The 25,011-nt window shown below is 34.9% G+C and overlaps 2 protein-coding genes across 3 annotated transcripts in view; one reads left to right on the forward strand and one right to left on the reverse strand.

Annotated features, from left to right (window-relative positions):
- The window catches only part of DNAAF6 (dynein axonemal assembly factor 6), a 46,022-nt gene extending 32,511 nt beyond the window's left edge, over positions 1-13,511 (reverse strand). Inside the window, exons 1-4 of one of the 2 annotated variants that reach the window (XM_079124972.1) lie at positions 13,423-13,492; positions 12,741-13,020; positions 4,861-5,031; positions 1,167-1,239 (exon numbers count right to left, since the gene is read on the reverse strand). In XM_079124972.1, the coding sequence (XP_078981098.1) occupies positions 1,167-1,239; positions 4,861-5,028 (241 nt within the window). In that variant the 5' untranslated portion in view covers positions 5,029-5,031; positions 12,741-13,020; positions 13,423-13,492. Of the gene's footprint in view, positions 1-1,166; positions 1,240-4,860; positions 5,032-12,740; positions 13,021-13,422 lie in introns of both variants that reach the window. The other variant, XM_079124971.1, reaches the window with a different exon arrangement.
- Positions 13,512-13,692: 181 nt separating this feature from the next.
- The window catches only part of NUP62CL (nucleoporin 62 C-terminal like), a 75,723-nt gene continuing 64,404 nt past the window's right edge, over positions 13,693-25,011 (forward strand). Inside the window, exon 1 of the mRNA XM_079124970.1 lies at positions 13,693-13,828. The gene's annotated coding sequence lies outside the window, so the exon portion shown is untranslated. The remainder of the gene's footprint in view (positions 13,829-25,011) is intronic.

The raw sequence follows: 25,011 nt of genomic DNA on the forward strand, positions 1-25,011 counted from the left end.
GACCAACAGAATTAGTCTCCTGTATTTTTAAAGATTTGAGAAAAGCTCAACTCTGTCAAAACGTACGCCAAAATGCTAGGAAAACATCACGAAATGTCATTATCCTAGATTGTTATTATTTTTGGAAGGACTAGAGATGGAACCCAGGACTTCTACATGCTAGGCAAGTTCTCTGCCACTGAACTATATCCCCAAACCCTGGACCTGTGATTTTTAAAATAATTCCATGAACTTGAATTCACAAGTATCCAATGTAAGATAAAATTGTGTGGATACTTGTTTTATTGTCTTCTCCAAAAGCCTATTAGCTCAAAGAGAGCAGGGATCATTTTGATCTTGAATATAGTTTCAAAGATTATCATACTGCCAAGTATATAACAGGCTCTCAATACATAGTTATTGAATTAATTAATCGATTTTGTGAAATTGCCAGAATATAGAAGGCTAGAAGCATCTTGAGACCATAAACATTAAAACAATTATCTAATCACATACAACTTTCTTAGACAGATGTCAGAAAATATGTCAAGTAATGTGGATAATTCAAGGAAAATTATTTTTCATTATTAGGAAAACTACTTCCTGCCTCTGTAGAGTAAAAACAGCATCACAGCATCTTTATGTGTAACTGGCTATTCATCATTTCCATGATTATTTCTTTTTCCTTTTTAATTTTGGTACTGGGGATTGAACCAGTGAGCCACATCCCCAGTCCTTTTTCTGTATTTTATTTAGAGGCAGGGTCTCACTGTGTTGTTTAGTGCCTCACTGAATTGTTGAGGCTTTGAACTTAGGATCCTCCTGCCTCAGCCTCCTGAGCCACTGGGATTATAGGTGTGCACCACCACACCCAACTTCTTTTTTTTAATATTATTTATTTTTATATTGACAAAAAAATTATATACTTGTCATGTACAGCATGTTTTAAAGCTTGTAAACATTGTGTAATGGTTAAACCAGACCAAATGGCATATACATTACCTCATATACTTTTATTTGTGGTGAGAACACTTAAAATTTACTCTCATAGCAATTCTTAACTATGCAATACATTGTTGGTTAGCTCATCTTCATATGTGCTAATTTTGGTATTACTGTTCCTATAATTTTGCTACCAAGTATTTATATTGATTCTATTGATCTTTATTGCTTTAATAATAACTTACCACTGAGCTCTTCTGATTTTGGTGGTCCAATATTCCCGGGACCCATTGCTCCAATAGTAGATGAACAGTTTGGCTGGGGAAGAAGAAAAAACATCCATCATTCTATAATTACTACTGGTATAACTATATGACTAGTAACACTTTAAATTTGATAAGATTTCCACTAGAAAAGCTCATAGAAATTTTCAGTTTAATTACTCATCATCAATGTACAATAGAGAGACAGATACCAAGTATGATTTTGAATGTGTTTTCCTAGTCCTTTCAGTTTAATAGACTCTGGATCAGAATTGATTTTTGGTCAGACGAAATCCCAGGTTCCAGTTCAGTGAACCATGCATCCCTGGGGATAGGGGAATGAGCCACATTCATCTCCATGAAGGTTAGAACCAAGTGTTAGTAGAAAAGTGTTGACACTTTTGGATTGGGGCACTGTATCATCATAGGTAGATTGGGGATAGAAATGTGGGAAAGTTGTATAGAAATATAAACTAAAAAGTAACTAGAGGTTAAATATTCAGACTTCCAAAGACCCATTCAAAAACCCTGACAACTTTCACTGTTTTCCACTATGAGAATGAAATATTTCCTCATCCCACCACCTCATGACACTGAATTGGTAGATTTATACAGCAACCCCAAATGAATATTGTCAAATACATGCTGAACCACATTATTCTTCATACATTTTCATTTTGCCATGCATGTATACCCCAAGCAGACTGACCCTGACTCCAGAACAAGAACAGTCTTCAGTTTTTGAAGTATTACACCATCAGTATAGTGGCAACCACATCATTGGCCTTTCTCAGGGATTCTTTAATATTTCAAGAAAGTCCCAACTTCTTGTTAATTGTTCTTGCTGACTTAAGATTCTGTAGCTCTAATTCACTCTTTTGCTGGAAGTCAGATATTTTTATCTCCTTGGGTCCTGACAAACTAGCACCTCTAGCTTCCTTTTCTCAGGTCCCTGATCTCATCTCTAGCTTCCTTTTCTCATGTCCCTGATCTCATCTCCTAAGATTTTAGACATGATCAAAAGTTATAATGTCCTGTTTGGACAAGGGGAATGTGTCTGTCCTTGAAAGCTCACAGAAAAGCTCACCTGGGTCTTTATTATGCTAAACTATTCCAACAGTTATAAATCAGAAATTAATCTATAACATCTCAACAGTATCTGAGACAGTAAGTATTCTTTTTCAAAAAGAAGATTCAAAAGTGCTATGTCTGCAGTTAAGGCATCTCTGACATTTTTATGTGAATATCCCAAGACAGTAAGTATTCTGGGCAATTTTTTCCTCTTTTTAATCACTAAGGTCATATAAATGTGTAGTACCTTTATTAAATTATTAATCATCAGAATACTAATAGTCAATAATGGTAAAGCATTTCTTGGAACATGAGGGCCTCTTGTTTTGTTGAGTACCTCCTTCCACAGAAAATTAAAATCAGTAGAAATAAAACCTTGAACATTCCTGACAAAAATTGGTATGTTCGTCATAGAAAGTGATTGGATCAGAATATCAGAACATGGGGGGTCATGATTTATTAACAATGAAAATAAATGATTAAAAATAAAAATTACAATTGAAAATATGTAATGAGGAAATAAAAGCATTAAAAACCATCTGGCAATTGTTTTCTATAAGGACATCCTTTGAGTCTTTACCATGAATCCACAGCCAATTATCTCAGCAATTTATCATTGCAATTCATGCCACTTTGCAATATATAAGAGTTTGAATATCCTTGTCACAATGTCTGTGAAGAGTAGTGAACCTTATTTCCCACAGGCTTTAAGATCCCCTCAGGAGTTTGAAAAACGACGACATACTCGCTTACCAATCTCCCTGACTCTTAACAATTCATTTAGAAGAGGGATAGGGTAAATGAACCAATGTGTATGCAATGGTTCTCTTGCTGTTTTCTGAGAGTGTATTTTCAAAAACACATCACTCTTGTAATCATTCCACAGTTCCCTAGATTAATACATGTTACAAAATGAAAGGCAGTTTCTCTCCTGGAAAATTTAATAGTTCATTAGAAACATTAATTATTCTCCCACTGTTCTGATACTCTAATTCTATACCCTCTAATGATATCTTTACTGTAGTGTCTGAATGACCAATTATCTCAAAATTGCTTATAACCCAGATATACAGAATCATATACTATTATAGTAATTTTCCTTTATAAATTGTACAATTTGGTAAAATGATGTTATAGTCTCTGTTCTCATAAACATCTTTCCTCCTAGAAACACCTCAATATGCAAATAAATGTCTCTAGACATAAACACCAAAGGGAAAAGGATTTGTAACCAGGGTATATCCTTATCTCTGAATCTGTTCCAATTATAAGTTTCACTTTACTATATTCAATATCACTCTCTCAAATACTTAATATACTTTTTTTAATATTGCATAACCCTACCTTTCTCAAGATGTCAGCTTCAGAAAATTATCATTCTGTTATTTCAAGGTAGCAAAAATGAATTTGCTTTCCCAACATCATTGATAAATTGCTCCTTTTTCCTTTTTCTCCTGTATAGTTGTGTGCACGTGTGTGTTTTACACTGGTATTAATTGCTAGGATCTACTCAGATGTTTCCTTTACTAAAATTTCCTAGTTCCAAGAAAACTCAGTTTCCCTGTACTACAAAATTTATTTCTATTTCATGTCTTATTTAATTCTGCCCTGTTCCACCTAAGCTCTTCCTTCAGGGAGAATACTCAATCCAGTGTCTGAGTCACTAAATTTATAGCCTGTTCAGAATATACTTACTTTCCCACACAATGGCAAAAAGGAATTTTTGGAGGAGTAAGTAGTTAAACGCATGTTCATGGAAGATGATTTATTTATGATCACAATAATGAAAAACCTCATTAAATTGTTTTATGTAAATTGATATATTCTATTAAAGTATGAGATTTCTGCCCTAAACTTTGTCTTATCATAGGCAGTCTGAGAGCCAAGGTTCACTGATATTTAAGGAGTTCAGAATGGAGGACAGAGGTTTAAAAAGTGTCTTGGTTATTCTGTAAATAATGGCAGTGACCTGGAAGTTGCCAAAGGTCAGTTCAGGGAACCCTTCTGTTTCCAGTGAAGCCTATCTGGCTCTTGCAAGGTTCAATAATGTTATCTGTTCTGAACTCAAATGCTATTCAGCTAATTAAGACTCCACAGTTCTATTCAGGTGTGTACTAGGAAGCTGATCTTAGTAGGCTCGAACAAGTTTGTCCTATGATTTGGTTCAAAATATTTTGTTATATTTTCATATTTAGGCATTTTTTTAAAAAATCAAGGAACTGGTACTTGAGGGTCCAATTAATAATGTATAATTGAAAAATACTTCTTTTATAGAAATATTGTCTAGGCAAAAATAGTCTAGCTACTACTCTGCCATGGTTGTCAAGCATTCTTTGACCATAAATATAAATGACAAAGGTGGCTATTGCTACCATAGTTACAGAACTGTTTTCCTATTCAGTGTTCAGGTGGTTTAGAAAAATATAATTACGTTTGCTGGAAATGTACTAGAGGTTATACTCTCATGCATAATCAACCTTGCATCCTCCTGTGAATGTATCAGATGACACAGCTTTGCTCCCACAGTAAGGTGGGAACAAGTTGTTCAAATACAGCTCCACAACTTCACTGAACAGAACTAATTCATCTGTAAGTATATGACCACCTGTCCAAAGTCGAAATCATCCTCTTCTTCAGGATAAAGCAGATTAGAGAGGGCTTGTAGAGTAGAAATTGAAGAAATAGTCTCAATTTCCATATTTTCAGATTCAGTATTTTCTGTTTCCATATTTTCAGTTTCTGTATTTTCAGATTCCATATTTTCAGATTCCATATTCTAAGGAAGAAGATAATCAGAAGTAAATGTTTTACTTTTCTGTTTTATTTAAGACATGAAGACTTGTTTATTGTCATATCTACCTTCTTTCACTGGGTAACACCACTCTCTCTCATTTGAAAATATTTGTAATCTCCTTTAGAGAGATATATGTATTTTGCTAACTCACAGACCTGGGGCAGTGAGTAAACTCAAGCATTCAGCTTGCTTTACTAAAACTTCATATTGAATCTAACAAGCACTTCATCTACTGATAGTGGTTCTCAGGTTTTAGTGTGCTTCAGAATCACTTAAAAAAAGAAAAGATAAAAAGAAGAATCACTCAAGGAGATGGTTAAAAAATGTAGATTCTTACAGGTTATATAACATTATTTGGGAACATATATTTTAGACTATCTTTTTAGCTGTTTCATGTGTGCTGTTTAGGCTATATTTTCCATTTAGTGAACTGAAAAAAGTTGTTGCTTGAGGGATATGTCCAGGCAACCTTTACTCAGTTCACACTTCAGCCTCAGGCAAGCCTCTTCCTATCTGCTTTATTTCAATTCCTTTTTTTTTTTTTCCAGTGGTGCTGGGAATGGAACCCAGAGCCTTATTATATAGGTTAGGCAAGGTTCCATCACTGAGCTGCACCTTGCCACCAGTCATCCCTTTTTAAAATTTTGAGACAGGGTCTTACAGACTGGCCTCTGACTTGTGATCTTTCTGCCTCAGCCAACTTGGCTGGGATTATAGGTGTGCACCAGCATGACTGGCTATTTCAATTCTTAATTAACCCTTGGTGATGCCCAGCATTATATTTCCATTTGACATCTCTAACGAGCTGTTTCATTGACTTTAGTGAAAGTTACCATACAATGAGATAATTGTTTTCTATGACTGTAACACCAATACTATATATTCTGATGTGGAAAATTTTAGAAATAATACATTAAAGTATAAACAATAAAATCACAAATATTTAAAATCTAACTATCCTGAAACTAGCATTTTAAATAATCTCTGCAGATATTTTTAGAGTAGGATATTTAGGATCTTTAAAAACCTCAGAGGTGTCAGACTTTAATGAATAACCTGAATAAAAACTGTAGAATTAGGCCTATTGTTAGTGATTTGGGCATAACCACAATAGGAATCCTTATATACTTCTGCTGATATTTTTTAAAACATCCTTTTATAAAATAAACTCTCAGGAACCATTTCTTTAATGCTTTCATTAAAATGGTCCATTAAATCTTTGCATTGTACCTAGAATTGTAATACAAAGAGATTCTTAAGTGTTTGCTGGTATAGTCTCCTGTCATAATCCAACTACTTGTAGATGGTGTTTGACAGATCTTCTGTTTCATTATTATGTTTTATTCTTATTTTGACTTTTTTTGTTAATATAAAACTTTCCTTAATACCTATTGGAGATGTCGAGGATGATACAAATATTAAATTTTCCTGTTCCTCTAGCATAGAGGCAATATATCACAATAATTAAGAGCAAAGGTCCTGGGGTCACACTGCCTGGATTTGTATTTATCATTGACTTCTTAGTTTTGTGACCTTAAGCACATTATTTAAGCTCTTTATACCTAAATTCCTTTATCTGTGAAGTAGGGATAATAATAGTATCTATCTGTTAGAGTTGTTACAAGGATTAAGTAGCTTAATGCATGTAAAAGAGCTAGGATTGTGCCTGGCACATAGTCAGCACTCAACATATGTTAGCTATTATTAATTCTTTAAAAGTTTAATTTTGCTGGGCATGAATATGACTTCCAATAATGATGTAGAATAAGTTGATGATAAAACTCATTACATTGAAAACTCATTAAATTGGAAAAGGTGAAATAAAAGGTGATAAAACAATTTTCTCTCACAGTATGGTCTGGCAGTCTGCTATGGTAATGAATAATTGACACATATTAAATTAAACAAAGAGGCTCTTGTTTATATTTTAAAATTCTAAGTTGATTGTGTTCATTAAATATTTACCTAATATTAAAGGCAAAAAGTTTATTGAAACATTCTCTACCTTTGACAATGAAAGGGAAAACTGCATTTAGATATCAGTTATAATTAGTATTTTGGCTTGTACAATGAGATGTTGAAAAACAAACAAATCAGAAATTTTTTGTTATACCAGCATTACTTACTTTACAGAATTGTTGTGATGGTCAACTTATACAACATAGGTGAAAGAGTTTGCTAAAATATGAAAAGCTACATAAAAAAATATTTTCTGGCCCTAGTGACAATACCCACAGATAGTTGATCATGAGGTTGCGAGAGGTCAATGGTGGACTAACGTGTAAGAGAAGAATAAACTGGGACCAGTAAAGCTAACTCATAAGAAAGGTCATCAGAAATCCCAACTACAGTGTCTGAGGTAACAGTTCAAATAGCTACTCATGTGGTCTTATCTACTTGGCAGAAACACAGCAGCAGGAGTTTCTGTACATGAGCAGTGCTTTAGGGCAGAAAGGTTGAATAGTCGTGGTTACAAGGAGGTGTATTTAGCATGAAGTAGGACCCTGTCCCCTTGGTGGAAACATTGAGGGTCTACTTCTTGAGAATTGTGGGGCAGTAGGCAGCTAGATGAAGGTTCCTGTAGGAAAAGAGAAAACAAGCCAGACACTGAATCAGTGGCTTGTGGTGTTACCTGATGCCCACAATGGAGGTTATGAAGGAAGGTTGTGTTTCAGCGGAAGCACTAGATGTAGGATTTAGGAGAGACAGATTAATTGCAAATTCCTATGAGTTAGTTCTGAAGAAACTCTGATCTGAGTCCCTGAGTCCTCGTTTGGTGAGAGACAGGGTAGTGTGGGCAGTGGGAAGCTATAACCGTAGACTGCAAATTTTCAATAACTAGAGCTGGTACTCAGTCAGCAGTTGATGAATACTGAATGAAGCCTGATTAAATTCATAAGATTTTGATATTTCAAAATAGTCACCTTGGAAGGTTATACATTGATGTAAATTATGCTATCAGTGTTCATAATATTTTGGAATTTTCCTTTTCTTCTTAAATTGCATATATATATGTATGGGTGTGTGTGTGTGTGTGTGTGTATATATATATATACATATATATATATAAAATCACCAAGAATATAGGTATTATTATGGTATCATTCAGTTTGATTACATATCAGATTTGTCTCCAAGTGATTTCTACATATATTGAGATATCACATCTAATTTCAAAATATGAAGATTTGCTTCTCTGAGGATATTCAAAATAATGTGCTATAAGCCTCAAGGCAATTCTAAAAGAGTAGTTTCAAAAGTAATTTAAGCAATAACAATGTCATTAGGATAAGTAGATTAGTCTCCCAAAGTGACTACTTCGAAAGGGATACCACTCCTTAGTATGTATATGTTTGGATGTGTTAAATCATTCACAATAATCCTTAGTAATACTTTATATATATTAAGGATATTAGGAACTGTGCTCCAATTAGATTTCTCAATTATGCTGGCATAAAATGACACAGACTAGCACGCTAGCTAAATTAGAGTAGAAATACAATGACAAAATTAGCACTTTTGCAAAAACAATTTTACCATATCATATGGAATAATAATCTGTAAGCACACAAAAATAAATTCTGAAAAGTTTGTTGTATTTTGAGAAACAAAAGAATCACAAATATTTTGTAAATACTAATTAAATAGTTCAAGATATCAAAAGAGAAAAATAATTACATGATTTTGGGAAAAATTCTAAATTGAATGAAAATTAAGATTCTACTAGCTTTTTAGAATTTTAACAAAACAAAATTATATTTTAAACTTTAATAGAAACCATATTTATTAATCCATTTTCCCATTGTCCCAGATGCGGAACACCAATAAAAACTTAAATTGAGCAACATATATACCACTTAATGTAACTTTTAAATAATATTTGAATATTTTTGATGTTCTGAGAATTGAAAACTTGGGACTTACTGAATTAAAGTTCATTTTGCACACACAGATCATATTTTTAAAAAGCAAGGGAAGATGCCTTTTGATGAATTATTTGTAAATCTGAAATACATTCACCTTGAGTCTGGCAATCATGATCCTTCATGATATAGTCCTAGCCTCATATTCTACCCTTCCCTCCTATTATTCTCTTACATGTGTTCTGTGTTTTGTTAAAAACTGAACAGCTTATTAAATATACTCTGTGATTTCCTGCCTTTATACTTCAGAGTATATTCTTCTACTTGTGTAGTATCGTGTAGTGATTAAAAAAAAGATTCTGGGGCTGGGATTGTGGCTCAGTGGTAATGCCCTTGCCTAGCACATGTGAGGTCCTGGGTTCAATCCTCAGCACCACATAAAAATAAAATAAAGGTATTGTGTCCATCTAAAGCTAAAAAAAAAAAAAAGATTCTGCTTGTGTTTGTGGCATTGTCAAATAGGCCAAGAAAAATTTAAATTAGGGAAAAATCAAGTAATAGTTTCAATAAAACCAAAATACAGTGCTAAATATTTGAGATTTCATTATTTTAAAAATAAATTTTCTGCTGGGCATGGTGGTGCATGACTCTAATCCTAGCAACTCAGGAGGTTGAGGCAGCAGGATCATAAATTTTAGGTCAGCATCAGCAAACTTTGTGAGACCCTGAGCAACTTTAGTCAGACCCAGTATCAAAATAAAAACAAATAAATAATAGGACATAGCTCAGTGTTAAAGCAATTGCTTAGCATGCCTGAGGCCTAGGGTTTGATTCTCAGCACCATAAATAAATAAATAAATAGATAAATAAATAAATAAATAAATAGGACTGGTGATGTAGTTCAGTGGTGAAACCCCCCTGAGTTGAAAGAAAAAAAGAAAAGAAAGAAAGAAAGAAAGAAAGAAAGAAAGAAAAAAAGAAAGAAAGAAAGAAAGAAAGAAAGAAAAATTAATTTTAGGCCCTGTGTTTTTGTTTCTCTCATTCTATTTTGCTAGGCTAATGCCAAGAAATCATTGTCCAGGCAAAGCCTTTGTTTTTCCCACATCAATCTGATCTCTTAGGGTCCTCACAGATAAAAGTAGTTGGGGGAATCTGTTTTGGTATTAGCTACAACTGGCTTAAAAAGCAGATACTGCAGAACTAGCTCATTTACAGAACATTGGAGTCAGTTAAGTACTAAAAAATTTAAATCAGGATGGCTTCAGACCCATGGTATTGAAGCATATCAGTAATCTTTGGATCAAGTCAGTTCAGTTGTTTTTCAGTTGGGAATCATGCTATTTTATTTGCCTTTGTCCATAGTATCAATAAGGATGACTTGGTGGCACATACATATAATTCCAGTGACTCAGGAGACTGAGGCAGGAAGATTGCAAGTTCAAGGCCAGCCTTGGCAATTTAGTGAGACCCTGTTTCAAAATAAAAAAAAACAAAAGTACTGGGGATGTAGCTGAGTGGTAAAGAGTGACCCTGGGTTCCATCTCTAGTATCAAAAAAGAAAAAAAATAAAAATAAAAAAGATGTAGGGCGTGTAATTCTAGCTACTCCAGAGGCTGAGGCAGGAGAATTGTGGTTCAAAGCCAGCCTCAGCAATTTAGCAAGGCTCTGAGCAACTTAGTGAGATCCTGTCTCAAAATAAAATAAAATAGGATAAAATTAAATCAAATAAAAGGTCTGGGGATGTGGTTCAGTGCTTAAGTGCTCCTGGTTCACTCCCTAGTACCAAAAAAAAAAAAAAAAAAAAAGACTAATTGACTTTATTTAGAAAAAAGTTTAAATTAGTTAAAATGCTATACTGTAGATTATTTTAAATGATATTTTATTAATTCAAGTATATATGGTAAATGAAATCAAGGTAATAAAAATCATCAAACAGCATCCATTTGGAATTTACTTAAGTAAATAGGTAAAAAAAAATCCCTCCCAAAATTCTGTTTATAACTGAATGATTTCAAAGTATTCAATATCCATTGATTCTCTAAATAAATTGGGCATTTCTTCTGCAACTTTATTTATATAGTGACTTATTTAGTAATTTCTGCATTAAAATTATTTTGGGAACACAAAAGTAAACATCATCTCTGCCTCTGTCTGAATTATATTATAACATACTGGCTTACTAGCTAATTGCTTTTCTTTTTGGTTTTTGATTGTGCTTTTTTCTTTTTGGTTGTGCTGGGGATAAAACCCAGGATCTGGCACCTGTTAGACAAGGACTCTACCATGAAACTATAATCCCCAGTTCTGCTTTCATTCTTCTTTTCACATGGTTTGAAAACTATATTCATCAATAATTCCCTTCAAATTAAAATAGTTCATTTGAGATCTAGGGTTGTAATTCAGGGCTTAGTATGCACTAAGCTATGGGTTTGACTTGGAAAAACATTCATTTTTAGTCTTCTCTTTGCAAAACCCAATAATAGTTTCCTTTTGGGTTTCTAACTTTTTCTACTAACAATATACGAACTCAGAAGTAGGCACAGAAATTTAACAGAGTTTTTGTTACAAATTTGAAGTATATTTAATGGAATATTGATTTTTGAAAGAGCCTGTAATTTCTATACACATAAAAAATTAACCTCTTTTTATTTAACATTTTCTCTATTCTTTATTTTAGCCATAAGGAATCTCTACCATTCAAATTTTTTTTTTTTTGGTCGTTGTTGTTTTTGCAGTATTAGGGATTGAACCCAGGAGTGGTCTGCCACTGTGATCCAACCCCAGCCCTTTCTAATTTTTATTTTTCGGTGGGTCTTGTTATGTTGTTGAGGCTGGCCTAAAACTTTCCATCCTTCTGCCTCAGCTTCTGGAGTCGCTGGGATTACAGGCATGTGCTACCACGCCTGGCTTTAATTTAAATTTTTAGGTGTCCTATATATAGGACGCAGGAACATAATTAGTTGAACAATCCTTCCCAACTCAGCCTATTGAGTGCTACTACACATGTGAGGTTTTTTTGGTTTTTAGGATTGAACCCCCAGAGGCACTTAGGGAGTCACATTCTCAGTCCTTTTTATGTTTTATTTAGATGGGGTCTAGCTAAATTGCTTAGGGCCTTTTTAAAATTGCTGAGGCTACCTTTCAACTCGAGATCCTCCTGCCTCAGTCTCCCGAGCCACTGGGATTACAGTCGCAGGCCACCATGCCCGGGTTAAAAGTGTGTTTTTATGTGGAGATGAAAATCCTTGGTTTCAATGGAATTCCTTCTGATTTACTGAAAGCTGCATAGTACATTTCGGACAATACATTTGGCATTAATTTCTCTCCGTGTTTCTATGAAGTCTCATATTCCACTTATATCTTTTTTTGGGGGGTGGGGGTGGGAATTGAATCCAGGGGCACTTAACCGGAGCCACAACCCCAATCCTTTTAAATATTTTATTTAGAGACAAGGTCTTGCTTAGGGCCTCCCTAAATTGCTGAGGCTGGCTTTGAACTCACCATCTTCCTGCCTCAGTCTCCCAAGCCGCTGGGATTACAGGCGTGCGCCATGTACCTGGCTCCATTTATATCTAAACAGGGATTAAGATGACAAATTTTCTTTTGAGAGCTTTGAAATTTTCCTCTATGTCAACAGTCCTGGCTACTTTTTCTATTGTTTGTGTTTTGAACCACTATCAGAACAGCAGGCTCTTAGAAGAAACAATCCCCCTCTCTCCTGGCCGAACTCGTTTCCCTTCTCTGACCCAGATTTATTTATTTTTTAATCCAATCTCCCCCCCCCCCCCTTTTTTTGAAAGGGATAGTCAAACGACAGAGAATACTTACTCCCTGTAATCAGCCCTTGGCGAGTAGCAGGGTAGTTTTCGCACACCACACTCCGTCTCACTAAGTGCGGATCTGACTGCTCCCCTCTCCTTAGTGAATTTGATCAAGTTCGGTTGGAACTCTGAGGCCACAGCATCAAAATTCTCGCACACAGGTCATTGTTCACGCAGCAAGTGGCAAGGTTCACGTTTTTCCGTCTGAACAGTGTTATTCACGCCCCCTGCCCCCATCTATCCCAACCAAGACTGCAGCTGCTCCAACTTGGAGCACTGGGATCTACCTGAGGAAACACGATTTACATCCTCCAATTAGTCAATTTGATGGGAAGGGAGAACAGCTAAGTGTGTGAAAGCTGAGGCTGCCAATTGGGAAGTCTTCAGATGTTTGTTTTGGCTTTCTGATAGTTGATCAGCACCCATCCCTTGTATTCTACTTCCCCATCTCTCACGTTCTGAGAGACTTAGTTTTGTTTAAGCAGCGCTCTGCTTTTAGTGTCTAGGACTGAGGGATTTAGAGAACGGTTCGCCTCTACTTTGAGCAACTTGAGGTTTTTTTTTTTTTTTTTTTTTTTTTTTTGAGTATTTCTTAGTCTTAAGTATCTACAGTTCTCCCCAGGTGTCTCTGATAGTCACGGCATCTGAGGACCCTATTTTTGCCCCTCCTGAGGTTTGGGTTTCCTCACCTTGGTCAGTTTTCTGGTCGCTGGCTAGGCTCCGAAAATAGCGGAGAGCTCTGCGTCTTTCAGTTGCCTGGGTAACAACTTGATTACCCTATCCCCCGCCCCCCACCCCGCGCACCACCACCTCCGGGTTCCCGCTTGACCTTCCTGGCCAATCACAGAAGAGTCTCTTTTAAAACAATACCAGAATCAACCAATCCGAGTGCGTCTAGGTCGAGTCAATGGCCGCCCTTTATAGTTAAGTAGGTCGACCCCAGTTAAGCCTCAGTCGCGGTTCGCGTCTCTCCAGTTAGTGAGCGACTTGTTTCCGGCTCGCATCGGTCCGGGTCCGCCTCTTTGGTGGCTCCACAGCCTCGGAGGCCAGCCCGTTTACTTTGCGGACGGGACAGAAAGCAGCGACTGCTACTAAGGTAAGTTTGCAGGATTTTCGTTTGTACCGGTCGTTGGTAGGCTTCGCTCACCATTAAGCTTTCTGGCGCTGTGAACTTCAGATCTGAGGACTTTTTCTAGGACGCGCGTCTCCAGCGGCGAGGGTGGAAGGGTAGGGTCTGTGGGCCAGGAGTTGAGAAGGATTTGTTTTGGCTCTTCAATTCGCTCCCCACGCCCCTTCCCCCCGTGACAGAGGCACGTGTAGTGCTTCTGTCGCCGCTCAGCGCGCGCCGGTGTGTAAAGTGAGGTGCTTTTTCTGTGCTTGGGCAAGCCGTCCTGGCCTCACGTCCCAAGGGAGCACTGGCTTGGTTGTGGTGAGGCACCTGTGGGGCATGGGTTATAGCTGCGCGTGGCTTCAGATCCTGAGAAAATCGCCAGATGGGCTGCCCTGCTTTTCCCGCCTTGGAGCGGAGAAATGCTGACTGGCCTCCCGCTTGCCACTACTTGGGAATTTGGGTATCTTCATTTAGGGGTAGTTATATCCCTAGTTTCCCATGCATTGTGCGGTTTGATTTTAAACAAAGGAGAGGGAGAGATGGCGCGATACTTGTTTGGAGTTTCCTGAACTGTCTGGCTGTGGTTAACAATTGGGCTCCAAATACATTGTTTGAATGTTGCAAACAAGGTCAGACAGGATGGTTTTCATGAATACTTGCTTTTGATAACTGTTGAATTTTGGATTGGAATTTGATTACAATGCACTGAACTGTTTCCCTTCTCATGCTTTTCTTAACTTCCACCCCATCTGGCAGAAGTGATGGTGAAATTTGAGTAATTTTTCCATTCTGTTTATTGTTGTCTATGGTGAGCAAACAAAAAATGGGGTTAGAATATTTTATTCACTACAGTAAAGTTATTGACATTTGACCAGTTTACCTGTATCATAATTCCCCTTATTACTGCGGGTGATCACAGTTTGTGTCTTGCGTTTTGTTAATTCACTAGAAACTTACGGAGCTTAAGTTGTGTGTTTTGTTATCCTCTTTTCTTGCTTTGTTGTTTTTATTCTGCTTCATTATGCATTATTCTAAAGTCTAAAGTGCTCAGCCAGTGTTTCATAGACCTTTTCGCCATGATTCACAGTGAGAAATAAATTTTATATTGTGGCTCCAGGACACACATATATATAACCGACGACTGCAAAAACGGTACTTAGTACATGCAGTGTACTCTGACTCATTCCATTATATGTTAATGAATTATCATTCACAGTTTGAAAAATATTGACGTTAGATGTTTGGTTTTTGAACTTTTGTATGCACTTTGGGAATTTATGGAAAACACAGATTGCCCCAGCTCACTCCAGAAACTGTTTCTGTGGGTCTGCTGTGGGACCCATGAAAGTGTGTGATAATTATATCATATATAAGAAAGAAGTGCTTGGTACAGTGTCAGATGCACACGTGTTTCATAAATATTAGTTTTCTTCTTGGGTAGCAAAGTTATTTATCTTTAGGAGTATCTTCTCTTCAAGGGTTTGGCCCCCCTCTGGCAAAGTGAAGTCAAAACTCTAAACACTTTTTCCCCCAGGATAGAGGAAGTAGGGAGGTAGGGATGTGTCCAGATCTGAGATTAATCTTCAAGCACTTGGCTTCTGTGGAGAATATCCTTACAGAAACTTAGAGATTGAGTCACACAAGATTTAGAGATGTTTAGTGTCAAGCCTTAGGTCACACTGTTGATGAGTGCATTTCAGAGAATAGAACTAACTTGATTTAAGTCTAATGTTCTTGATTTGTTCTACCTTGATAGATCAGATCTAGAGGCAGAAATTAAGTGGGGAAAACTCTGATTTTTCCAATCCAGAGCAGAGGTAACTAAATTTCACTGCTAGTTTGTTTTTAATGTAATGAACTTTAAATATTGAAAAGATAAGAAAAAATAACTAAAAATTTCTGTTTATAACTATGAAAAAAGGGATATAGTTTAGATAATCCTTTTGTAATATGTAGAGTAACTCTTTTAAAACACTGGTGACGTGATTTATTAAGCCAGCATTGAAAGAAATTAAGGATAAAAATTTTTCACCCATTTCTCTACTATCATAATATAGCTGGTTCTGTCCCCCTCCCTGTTTTATCCATATATAACAATATCTTTTTACATAATCGTGCTCCTTGTTTATATAGTATTTTTGTTGCTGCTCTTTTAATACTGTTCCGGATTTTTTTTTCTGTTTGATAGTCTTTATAATTTGCATAATTAATATTACCCTAATATTTTAGAGTGAGTTGGTTATAATTTACTTAGCCTAACTAAGCCAGCAACAGAAGACTTATTTCCATTTATTTCATGTTATAAAAATAATACTGCAAAGTCTTCTTTATAGTAGATACATATAATTTTTGTTTGTCAATTTAAATACCATTTGCAATAGCATCAGAAAACACGAAATACTGAAGGGTGGATTTAACAAAATATGCCCAGTGCCATTGCACTTCACTGCAAAGTCTTAGTTACTTAAAATCCTTTATATAACTTTTGTCTTCCATTCACTGGACTTAAGAGGACGCCTAATAGGAAGGCCAGGGATCTGGAACTGGACTGAGAGTTTTTGCCCCACTTAAATGTTTGGATTTGGCCTTCCAGTTTCTGTATGCCAGAGCAACAGTGACCAACTGTGGTGTTCTTTATACATGTGAGTTAAGTTGAATGTATTTTTTAAACTAATAAGTATAGACATTTTCAACATGATATACTTTTTAAAAAAGCATGAATTATAGCAGGTTCAGGCAGATGCAAGTGCCATATTAACACTCACACTGATTAGATTTCTTTCTGAATATCTTTTCCAAAGATTATATTAATGTGTATTAATTTTTAATGCAAAATACTTTATAGAGCAGCCAATTAAATTTACAAGAATAAAAGTTATAATTGTTCTATATTAGCACATCTCCCTTTTCAGAGCACACATATTGCCTTACTTTCTGTCACTTAAAAACATTAAGTAGTCCCTTTTTTGTTTTTGTTTTTGGTAGTAGGAATTGAACCCAGAGACACTTTGCCACTGAGCTATATCCCCAGGTCTTTTTATTTTTTATTTTGAGACAAGGGTCTCAGTAAATTGCTTAAGGCCTCAGTAAGTTGCTGAGATTGGCCTTGAACTTGGACTCCTCCTACCTTAGCCCTCCTAATCACTGGGGGATAATAGACGTGTACCATTGTGCTGGGCTAATAGTCCCTCTTTTTAAAATTATGAAATATTTCAAAGAAAAAAACACAGATACCATTGAAACATCTTCATTCTGGTACCCACCAAAGATTTAACAGCTATTAAAAATTTGCTATATTTTTCTTAGATGTTGAGATATATATATATATATATATATTTTTTTTTTTTTTTAAGATACTGGAGATTGAACCCAGGGCTTCACACATACTAAGCATGGATTCTACCAGTGAGTTATTCCTGCAGTTGTTTATTTTCAGAACTAAAACATTATAGCAAATTTTTTATATCACTTTCCAGTCTCATTTCCTTCCCATTGCAGTATGTATTGCATACATTCCTTCCCATTGCTTTTATGTATTTAGTATATATTTTCCAATATATGTTTATAAGTGCACTAAGATGGGCCCATAAATGATTTGTAATATTTTTGTGTCTCCAACATTTACATACATGGCATACTGTATTTACTCTTCGGCAACTTTTATGGTCAATATTGTTTTTGATATTTAAATACAGGTAGTTATTTTTATTGCTATATAGTATTCTATTATATGACTATACTATTTTTAAAATTTATTTTAGTGCATTATAGATATACCTAACAGTGGGGTTCATTTCCACATATTCAAAATGCATTTAATGTAGTTTTCTCCACTTCATTCCCCAGTACTACCCCCTTCTCTTCCCTTTTCCCTTCACTGATCCCCTTCCTCTACTCACTGGTCTTCTGTTTATGTATTTATTTTTAATTGATGCATCGTAGTTGTATACATGGAATGCACTGTAGTATATTCATACACATACCTAGTACAATTTGGTCAACTTCACTCCTCGTTTTTCCCCTTTCCTTCCCCTCTTCCTTCCCTCTAGATCCCCATGCTTCTCCTCTACTGATCCTTCTTCTATTTTTGTGAGATCCCCTTTTTTATTCCTTTTTTTCCTCTTTAGCTTCTGCATATGAGAGAAAACATTTGAACCTCGACTTTGAGTCTGCTTTATTTTATTTAGCATGATGTTCTCTAGTTCCATTCATTTACCAGCAAATGTTATGATTTTCTTCTTTTATTCTTCTTTATGACTGAGTAAAACTGTGTGTGTGTATATGATATGCATCATATAATATACATCATATATATATACATATATATGTATGCACATACACACATACATTTCTTTATATATTTATCTATTGGTGGGCACCCAGGTTGGTTCCATAACTTGGCTATTGTGGATTGTGCTGCTACGTAGATATTGCTATGCATGTGTCACCATAGTATGCTGATTTCAGTTCTTTTGGATAAATACCAAGAAGTGGGATAACTGGTTCATATAGTGGTTCTCTTCCTCGTCTTTTGAGGAACTGCCCTATTCCTTTCCAAAGTCGTTGTACTAATTTGTAGTCCCACCAACAATGTATACATGTACAATTATCCCCCCATCCTTGCCAGTGATTATTGTTATTTGTGCTCTTGATGATTGCCATTCTGACTAGAGTGAGAAGGTGGGATGAAATCTCAGTGTAGTTTATATTTGCATGTCTCTGATTGCTAAGGATGTTGAACATTTTTCATATAGTTGTTGTCCATTTGTATTTCCTCTTGCAAAATGTCTCTTTAGATCTTCTACCCATTTATTGAGTTATTAGTTTTGTGTTTTTTGAGTTTTTGTAAATTTCCATTCCCTTACTGTTGTTGGCGTTTTAGGCTGTTTTAGGTATATAGTTTTCCACATAAATCATACAAATATTATGTGATTCCACTTATATGAAGTATGTAAAATAGGGAAAAGAAAGTAGAGGGGTTACCAGGGACTGTTAGAAGGGAGAATGAGAAAAGCTAGTGTCCAAGGGGTACAGAGTTTCTGTTCAGAATGATGAAAAAGATTTTTTAAATAGATAGTAGAAACAGTGAATGTACTTAATGCCACTGACTTTACACTTAATTGTTAAAATGGTAAATTTTATGTTATATGTATTTTATCACAATAAAAAATTTAAAAATGCAAATAAGAATCATGTTTAGTTTCCAAAAGCATATTCTTGATGGTCATTTCTTGGGTAGTGAGGCCATGAACAAAGTGAAGATTTATTTTTAAAAAGTTTTAAATTATATTAAATATTTTTCCATAGAAGTTATAGTTTTTGAGATCCTTAAATGAAAACTTTGTTCACTTCCATTCATGTAAAAGGTTTATATTTTAGTAATTTGACTATTTTATTAATTTTTGTTAGTACAGTATAATTATACATAATGAGATTCATTGTGACATATTCATATATACACATAACATAATTTGCTCCATTTCAATCTCCAGAACTTCCCCTCCTCCCTTTCCTCTGCTTTTCTTGTCTTCCTTCCATTTATATTTTTAAAATTGCTGCATTATACATATATAAAAGTGGGGTTCGTTGTGATGTACTCATACATACACAGCATAATTTGATTTCAGTCTATAATTTCACCTCCCTTTCTCCCCCCCTCTCTTTTGAAAGGTTTTTATGAATACCATGCTTCAAACTTTTTCAGTTTTTCTCATTTGTTTGTTTTTTGGGGGGATTTGTTTTGCTCAACTCCTCCAAACTTTTGGGTACATTCTTCTACATATGGGTACACTTTTTTTTTTTTTTTTTTTTTTTTTTTTTTTTTTTTTGGTGCTGGGGATCAAACCCAGGGCCTTGTGCTTGCAAGGCAAGCACTCTACCAACTGACCTATCTACCCAGGCCCATGGGTACACTTTTAAAGTTATCTTTTGCACTTGAATGCCATCTCTCAGGTGTTTTACTCTCTTCCCTTTTCCCAACCAGTGCTTACTTCTTTTCTTCCTTCCCCTATATTTTGCCCTCTCTTGGGCCCCTCTACCCCCTTTTCACATAGGTGTCCCACTGAGTTCTGCCCTTCATGCTCACCCTCTTTGAGTTCAGCTCTTTTAAGATTGACTCTTTTGAGTTATTCTGCAGTTTTCTACTTTCATCCCACCCTTCGTCTTTTCTTTTCCAATTTTGTAACTACTAACATCATTTACTGTAAATGAAAACTATTTCATAGCAATTTACAGTCTTCTGCAATATTGTGCTTTTATTTTTGTAGTACCAGGCATGTACTCTATCACAGAGTTACAGCCCCAGTTCCACACTTCTAATATTTGGGCGTTAAATTTCATTTTGATATTTAAGAAAAAGCTTTTCTTAGATCTTAAAATTAGATTCTAACCTTATGGCTTTGAAAAGTAATAGTATGAAGATGAAAAAAGGACAGTGTGAAAGATGATGAGTAAGTTATACTGTTATTATATCATATTAGATGTTTAATATGAACTCAAAATCAGTACATGATTTTCAGAAACCCTGTGTTTTGTTTTGGCGTCAAATAAAATGATGGCCATTATAAGTTTGATTACTTTCCTGTTTCCTTCAAAGTCCCTGTGCACATTTCATCTCTCCCTAGGCATTTTTCTCTGGGGACTCATTTAGAATAAGACATTAGTAACTCAGTTTTTACTTCCAGAATTAGCATCCATAATTATTAGTGACAAAGTCCATAGCGTGTTTTGAGGCTTAGATTTTTCTACTTTCTTCTTCAGTACTTTTTGGGGAGACTTATATCTTGGTGGAAAAAGGGGATTTCTTCCGTGAATTTGTACTTTTGCTTCTCAGCCTCTCATTGATATTATGTTAAAAATCATACGTATTGTCAGAGATGACTTTATATTAATGGTTTTATAAAATGACTAATCACATTATATGAATTTTTGGACCAGATCTCTTAGTCATGATGTTCTTGAGAAGGTGGAAGGCATTCATGAAATTTGATGGTTGTCAAGTAACTAAGCAGTTATAGGGAAAATGTTGCCTCTAAGGAAGAATAGTCTGTTTGCTTCCAAGAAGGTAGGAACAGATTTTAAATTGTTTGATTGAGCTTCTATGCTAGTTACCTCTTTATAGTCATTTATCAAAGAATTGTAAGGAAATAGTAGTATGAATACTCACAAAAAAATCATTTCTGCTTTGTGAGATGGAAGTCTCTATACATTATGCTGAAATGGTTTGTAATAGGTTCCCAGGCTTGATTTCCTCTTTCTCTCTCTCTCTCCTTCCTTCCTTCCTTCCTTCCTTCCTTCCTTATTTCCCTAACGATGTGTTGTTTAAGCTAATAGTAAAATAAAACTAATAAAATCATCATGTTCAGTTCCTTCACTTGTTAGTTACTTGACTTAGGAAAGTTACTTTAAAAAAAAAAAAAAGAAAGTTACTTTATGTCTCAGCCTCCGTGACCTCAGCTATAGAGATCAAATTCCTTTTTTATTTGTTGTTAGATCATTAAAGATAAAGAATTGTAGATTCGTTAAGTGGTTCCCTTTATCTTTTCCTCTTTGTTACAAGAACTTGAGTGGTAAAGTGATGTCGTGAAATGATCAACCATCATTTATTGATCCTAGATCACAATTTCTTACTACCCAGAACTCTCTTCCCAATCAATAAAATACAGTAGATAGTCCAAAATGCAGGCAGTTTGCATGCTAGTAAATGAGATAGGTGCGTAGTACATTTTTTGGAACTGTAATTTGAAATCCAATTTATGTTTACTCTCTGGGCCAGCTGAGAGTGCTCCATAATTAACTTTGATTGGCTGATTCTTCATGGACAGTGAGGATAACCTCAGCATTATATTTAGAAAGCTTTCACATAACACTTAAATTAATTTTTTAAGGTAATATATGTGAAGAGCCCTTATTGATCTTATTTTTGAGTATTTACTTATGTATTTATTTATTTTAGTATTTTCTTTGCTCACTCACTGAGACTGCCAGAATTTTGGAATTGAGGAAACTGAGGCACCTTTGTATTTAAGACTAGAATAGTCTGGTAGACATCAGTGCTCATTTAATTGTTTTCTATCTCTCCAGTCATTTAGTTAATTCAGTAAACCCCATTTAGATTGGCCTGGCAGGCAGGGGCCATCTGCCCATTTCCAATAACCCTTCCAGTGAACTCTGATGATTTATCTGACCTCAGTGGGTTTTCTGCAGAAGCCATTTGCCGTCTAGTATTTTTTTCTTTCAGCATGTGTGTGTGCATTGAGGCACCCTAGAAAGAACTGTATAGTAGGCTTAGCATGCAAAGCTATAGTCTTATTAATTTTAAGCTTCTATAGTTAGGGTTGTTTGGATAAGTAGAAGGATAGAGGTTGACTAGAGGAACTCAACAAGTCAAAGGCAGCTATTCCTCCTGATAGCCACAGATTCTGAGTATAGACCTGTTTTCTAATTTTTAAGTAAGATAGTGATATGCATAGGAATGCCAAAGTGAACTAAAATTCTGTTTGTTGAAAAACATAGAGAATAATAATTGACTTCAGGCTTTGTTAGAAGAACATGAATTTAGGCCTGTAAGCCAAAAGAATTCAAGAGAACTCACACAAATTAATATAATTAGAATATGTAACTTCTAAACCTGATGAAAATAAAGGGAATAAAGAAAATTCCATCAATCCAGATATGCAAAAAAGATAAAAGATGCATAGAGTATGGCAAATACAAAACACAAAGATGGAAGAAAAAAGCCCTATTATATTACTCACAATAAAACCAAATAAGTTAAACTCACTCTCTAAGAGACTTGTCATATTGAATTTGAATAATTTCAGCTCTGTACGCTATATACAAAAACCACACTTAAAATGACACAGAAAAGTTGACAATGAGGGGTTAGAAGAGGATACACTAGGCAAATGCCAACCAAAATAAAAATGGTAAGACAACATCAATGTCAGCCTAATATTTTTCAAGGAAATTTAGTAATAAATAGGCACTTTATTTTGATGAAAGGAAGAAAATCTACCAAGAGACTATCAACCATGAACTTCAAAATATGCCCCCAACAACATAGCCTTGAAATATATAAAGCAAAAGCTATAGAATTATAATTAGAAATTGATCATTCATAATAACAATGTGAGGCTTTTCAAAACTCCTTTGTCAGAAACTGGTTAAGCAAAATAGATTTAAAAAATAAACAAGGATGTGAAAGATTTAAAATTTAAATGAGATGAAAGAAGAGAATCTTTAATTTCAATTTTTTAGTTATGAATGTCCATTTTTAATCCCCTAATAACTTTTGGGAGAGCTTCATGACACAAAATTTTAAGTCAAAAATTAAAGAAAAATTCTTAAATTATTTTGAAAAGTATACAAAGTCTGTTGTACACAGGAAAAGATTCCATCTTTTGATGACTATCAATATAAATAACATTGATGACACTAACTAAATCTGAAAGTGTGTGTCAATTTCTATTATGGCATCAACACCATGTTTGACAACAGTGAGTTTTTCTATCAGTATTTATAATATTATATAATTGTATAATAAACAGGCTATATAAGATATAATATGTTATGAGACATATAATATTAATATTATAATTTATAAAAACATAACGTGCAACCCCAAGAGAGTGGTACATTTGGGAATACAAAATTAAATACAAGTGCTTTTTTTCTGTTCAGAACACTTCCCTGTTTGTGCCTTCCAGGACTGAGTTACTACATTTGAAATTGTCATTTGGAGCTCATATTTTAAAAACTTTAAGATATGTGTATGACTTAGAAATAGGTATGTTGCCACTGATACATTTAGTATTGTCCTTTAGAGTTATTCTTGGAAAGGTTTTTCCTTACACCCATGATATTAATACTATTCAAATTACTATATCTCATTAATTTTAATTGGTATACATAACTTTCATATTTTAACATCAGTGAGATGGAAATGAGTCTACTGGTTGATAGTGTTTTTTGACCAGGTGGCAGCTATGACATGATGGTTGTTTCTTGCATGCACAAGTGATATGTAAATGTCTGCAATCAAAACGTGTGTGATGAACAGCTGGGGTGGAAATTCCCTGCGACAATGGGGAATCACCTTTAACTCCAAGAAGCCAGTAATTGTGGGGAGAGAATGGAGGAGATGGTAAATTAGATTTAGTTATCAATATGATGAAATGGGAAAGCAAAAGAGGCTAACCTATACATTTGCAAAATCAGTGAAGAGTATAGCAAAAATGACTTTCATTTTTTTTAAAGAAAAGCTGCTTCAACCGTGTTCTTGGTGACATAGAAGACATCCAAGAAATTGGATTTGAAAGATGGATTAGGAATGTGAAGTCTAGAGATAACCAAGATACTTGGCTTATGTTTTTTTAAAATGTAGCATGTTTGATTAAAATCTATGCTGACAATGAAAAAAAACCTCTTTTGAAAAGCATAAAAAATTAAGTGATAAGGAATTATGACAGGTTGGTATTTTTTTCCCTTTGTTTCTTACTGGTACACAAAATAATAAGAATCAGCTTTGTTGAAATATTTTTGAAACTGATTACTTTAAATTACCTTTCATAGCCATTGTGTAAAAACTAATTTTGGGCACATCCTATTCCATTAATCTTGACTGGGATAGGATTATAAATTCACAATGATTTTCCCACAGCATTTTAAGGTATTTTTTCTATTGTTTTCTAAGATTTATTGTGGATAATGAAGAAGCTGCTGTCAGTCTGGCTGTTACTGTTTATTAGGTAATTTTTTTTCTCTCTGGTAACTTTCAGATATTTTTTCTCTACCCTTAATACTCCAGTATTTTAATATATTGTATGTAAGGGGTTATGTGCACTTGTATGGTAATGGTGAAGGGTTGCTTGCTTGCACTTGGTGACCTTTTTGATCTGAGAAGTCATTTTTGTCAGTTCCAGCAAACTCACTTATTAACCCTTTGAATATTGTCTCTGCCATTCCATTTTTCCTTCTGTGTTCCTTCTTTTTATATATTGGACCATCCCTCCCCCACCCCCCTTTCTTTCTTTTTTTCTTTCTTTCTCTTACTTTTATCTGTACTGTGGTCTGGCAGTATCTTCTGTTTCTCATTACTCTGATTTTTTATCTTTTCAATTGTGGATAGCCTATTATTTAAGTCTATCTCTTCAGCCTTTTTCTTTCT

Source organism: Sciurus vulgaris, assembly GCF_902686455.1.
Source record: "Sciurus vulgaris genome assembly, chromosome: X".
Lineage (NCBI taxonomy): Eukaryota > Metazoa > Chordata > Mammalia > Rodentia > Sciuridae > Sciurus > Sciurus vulgaris.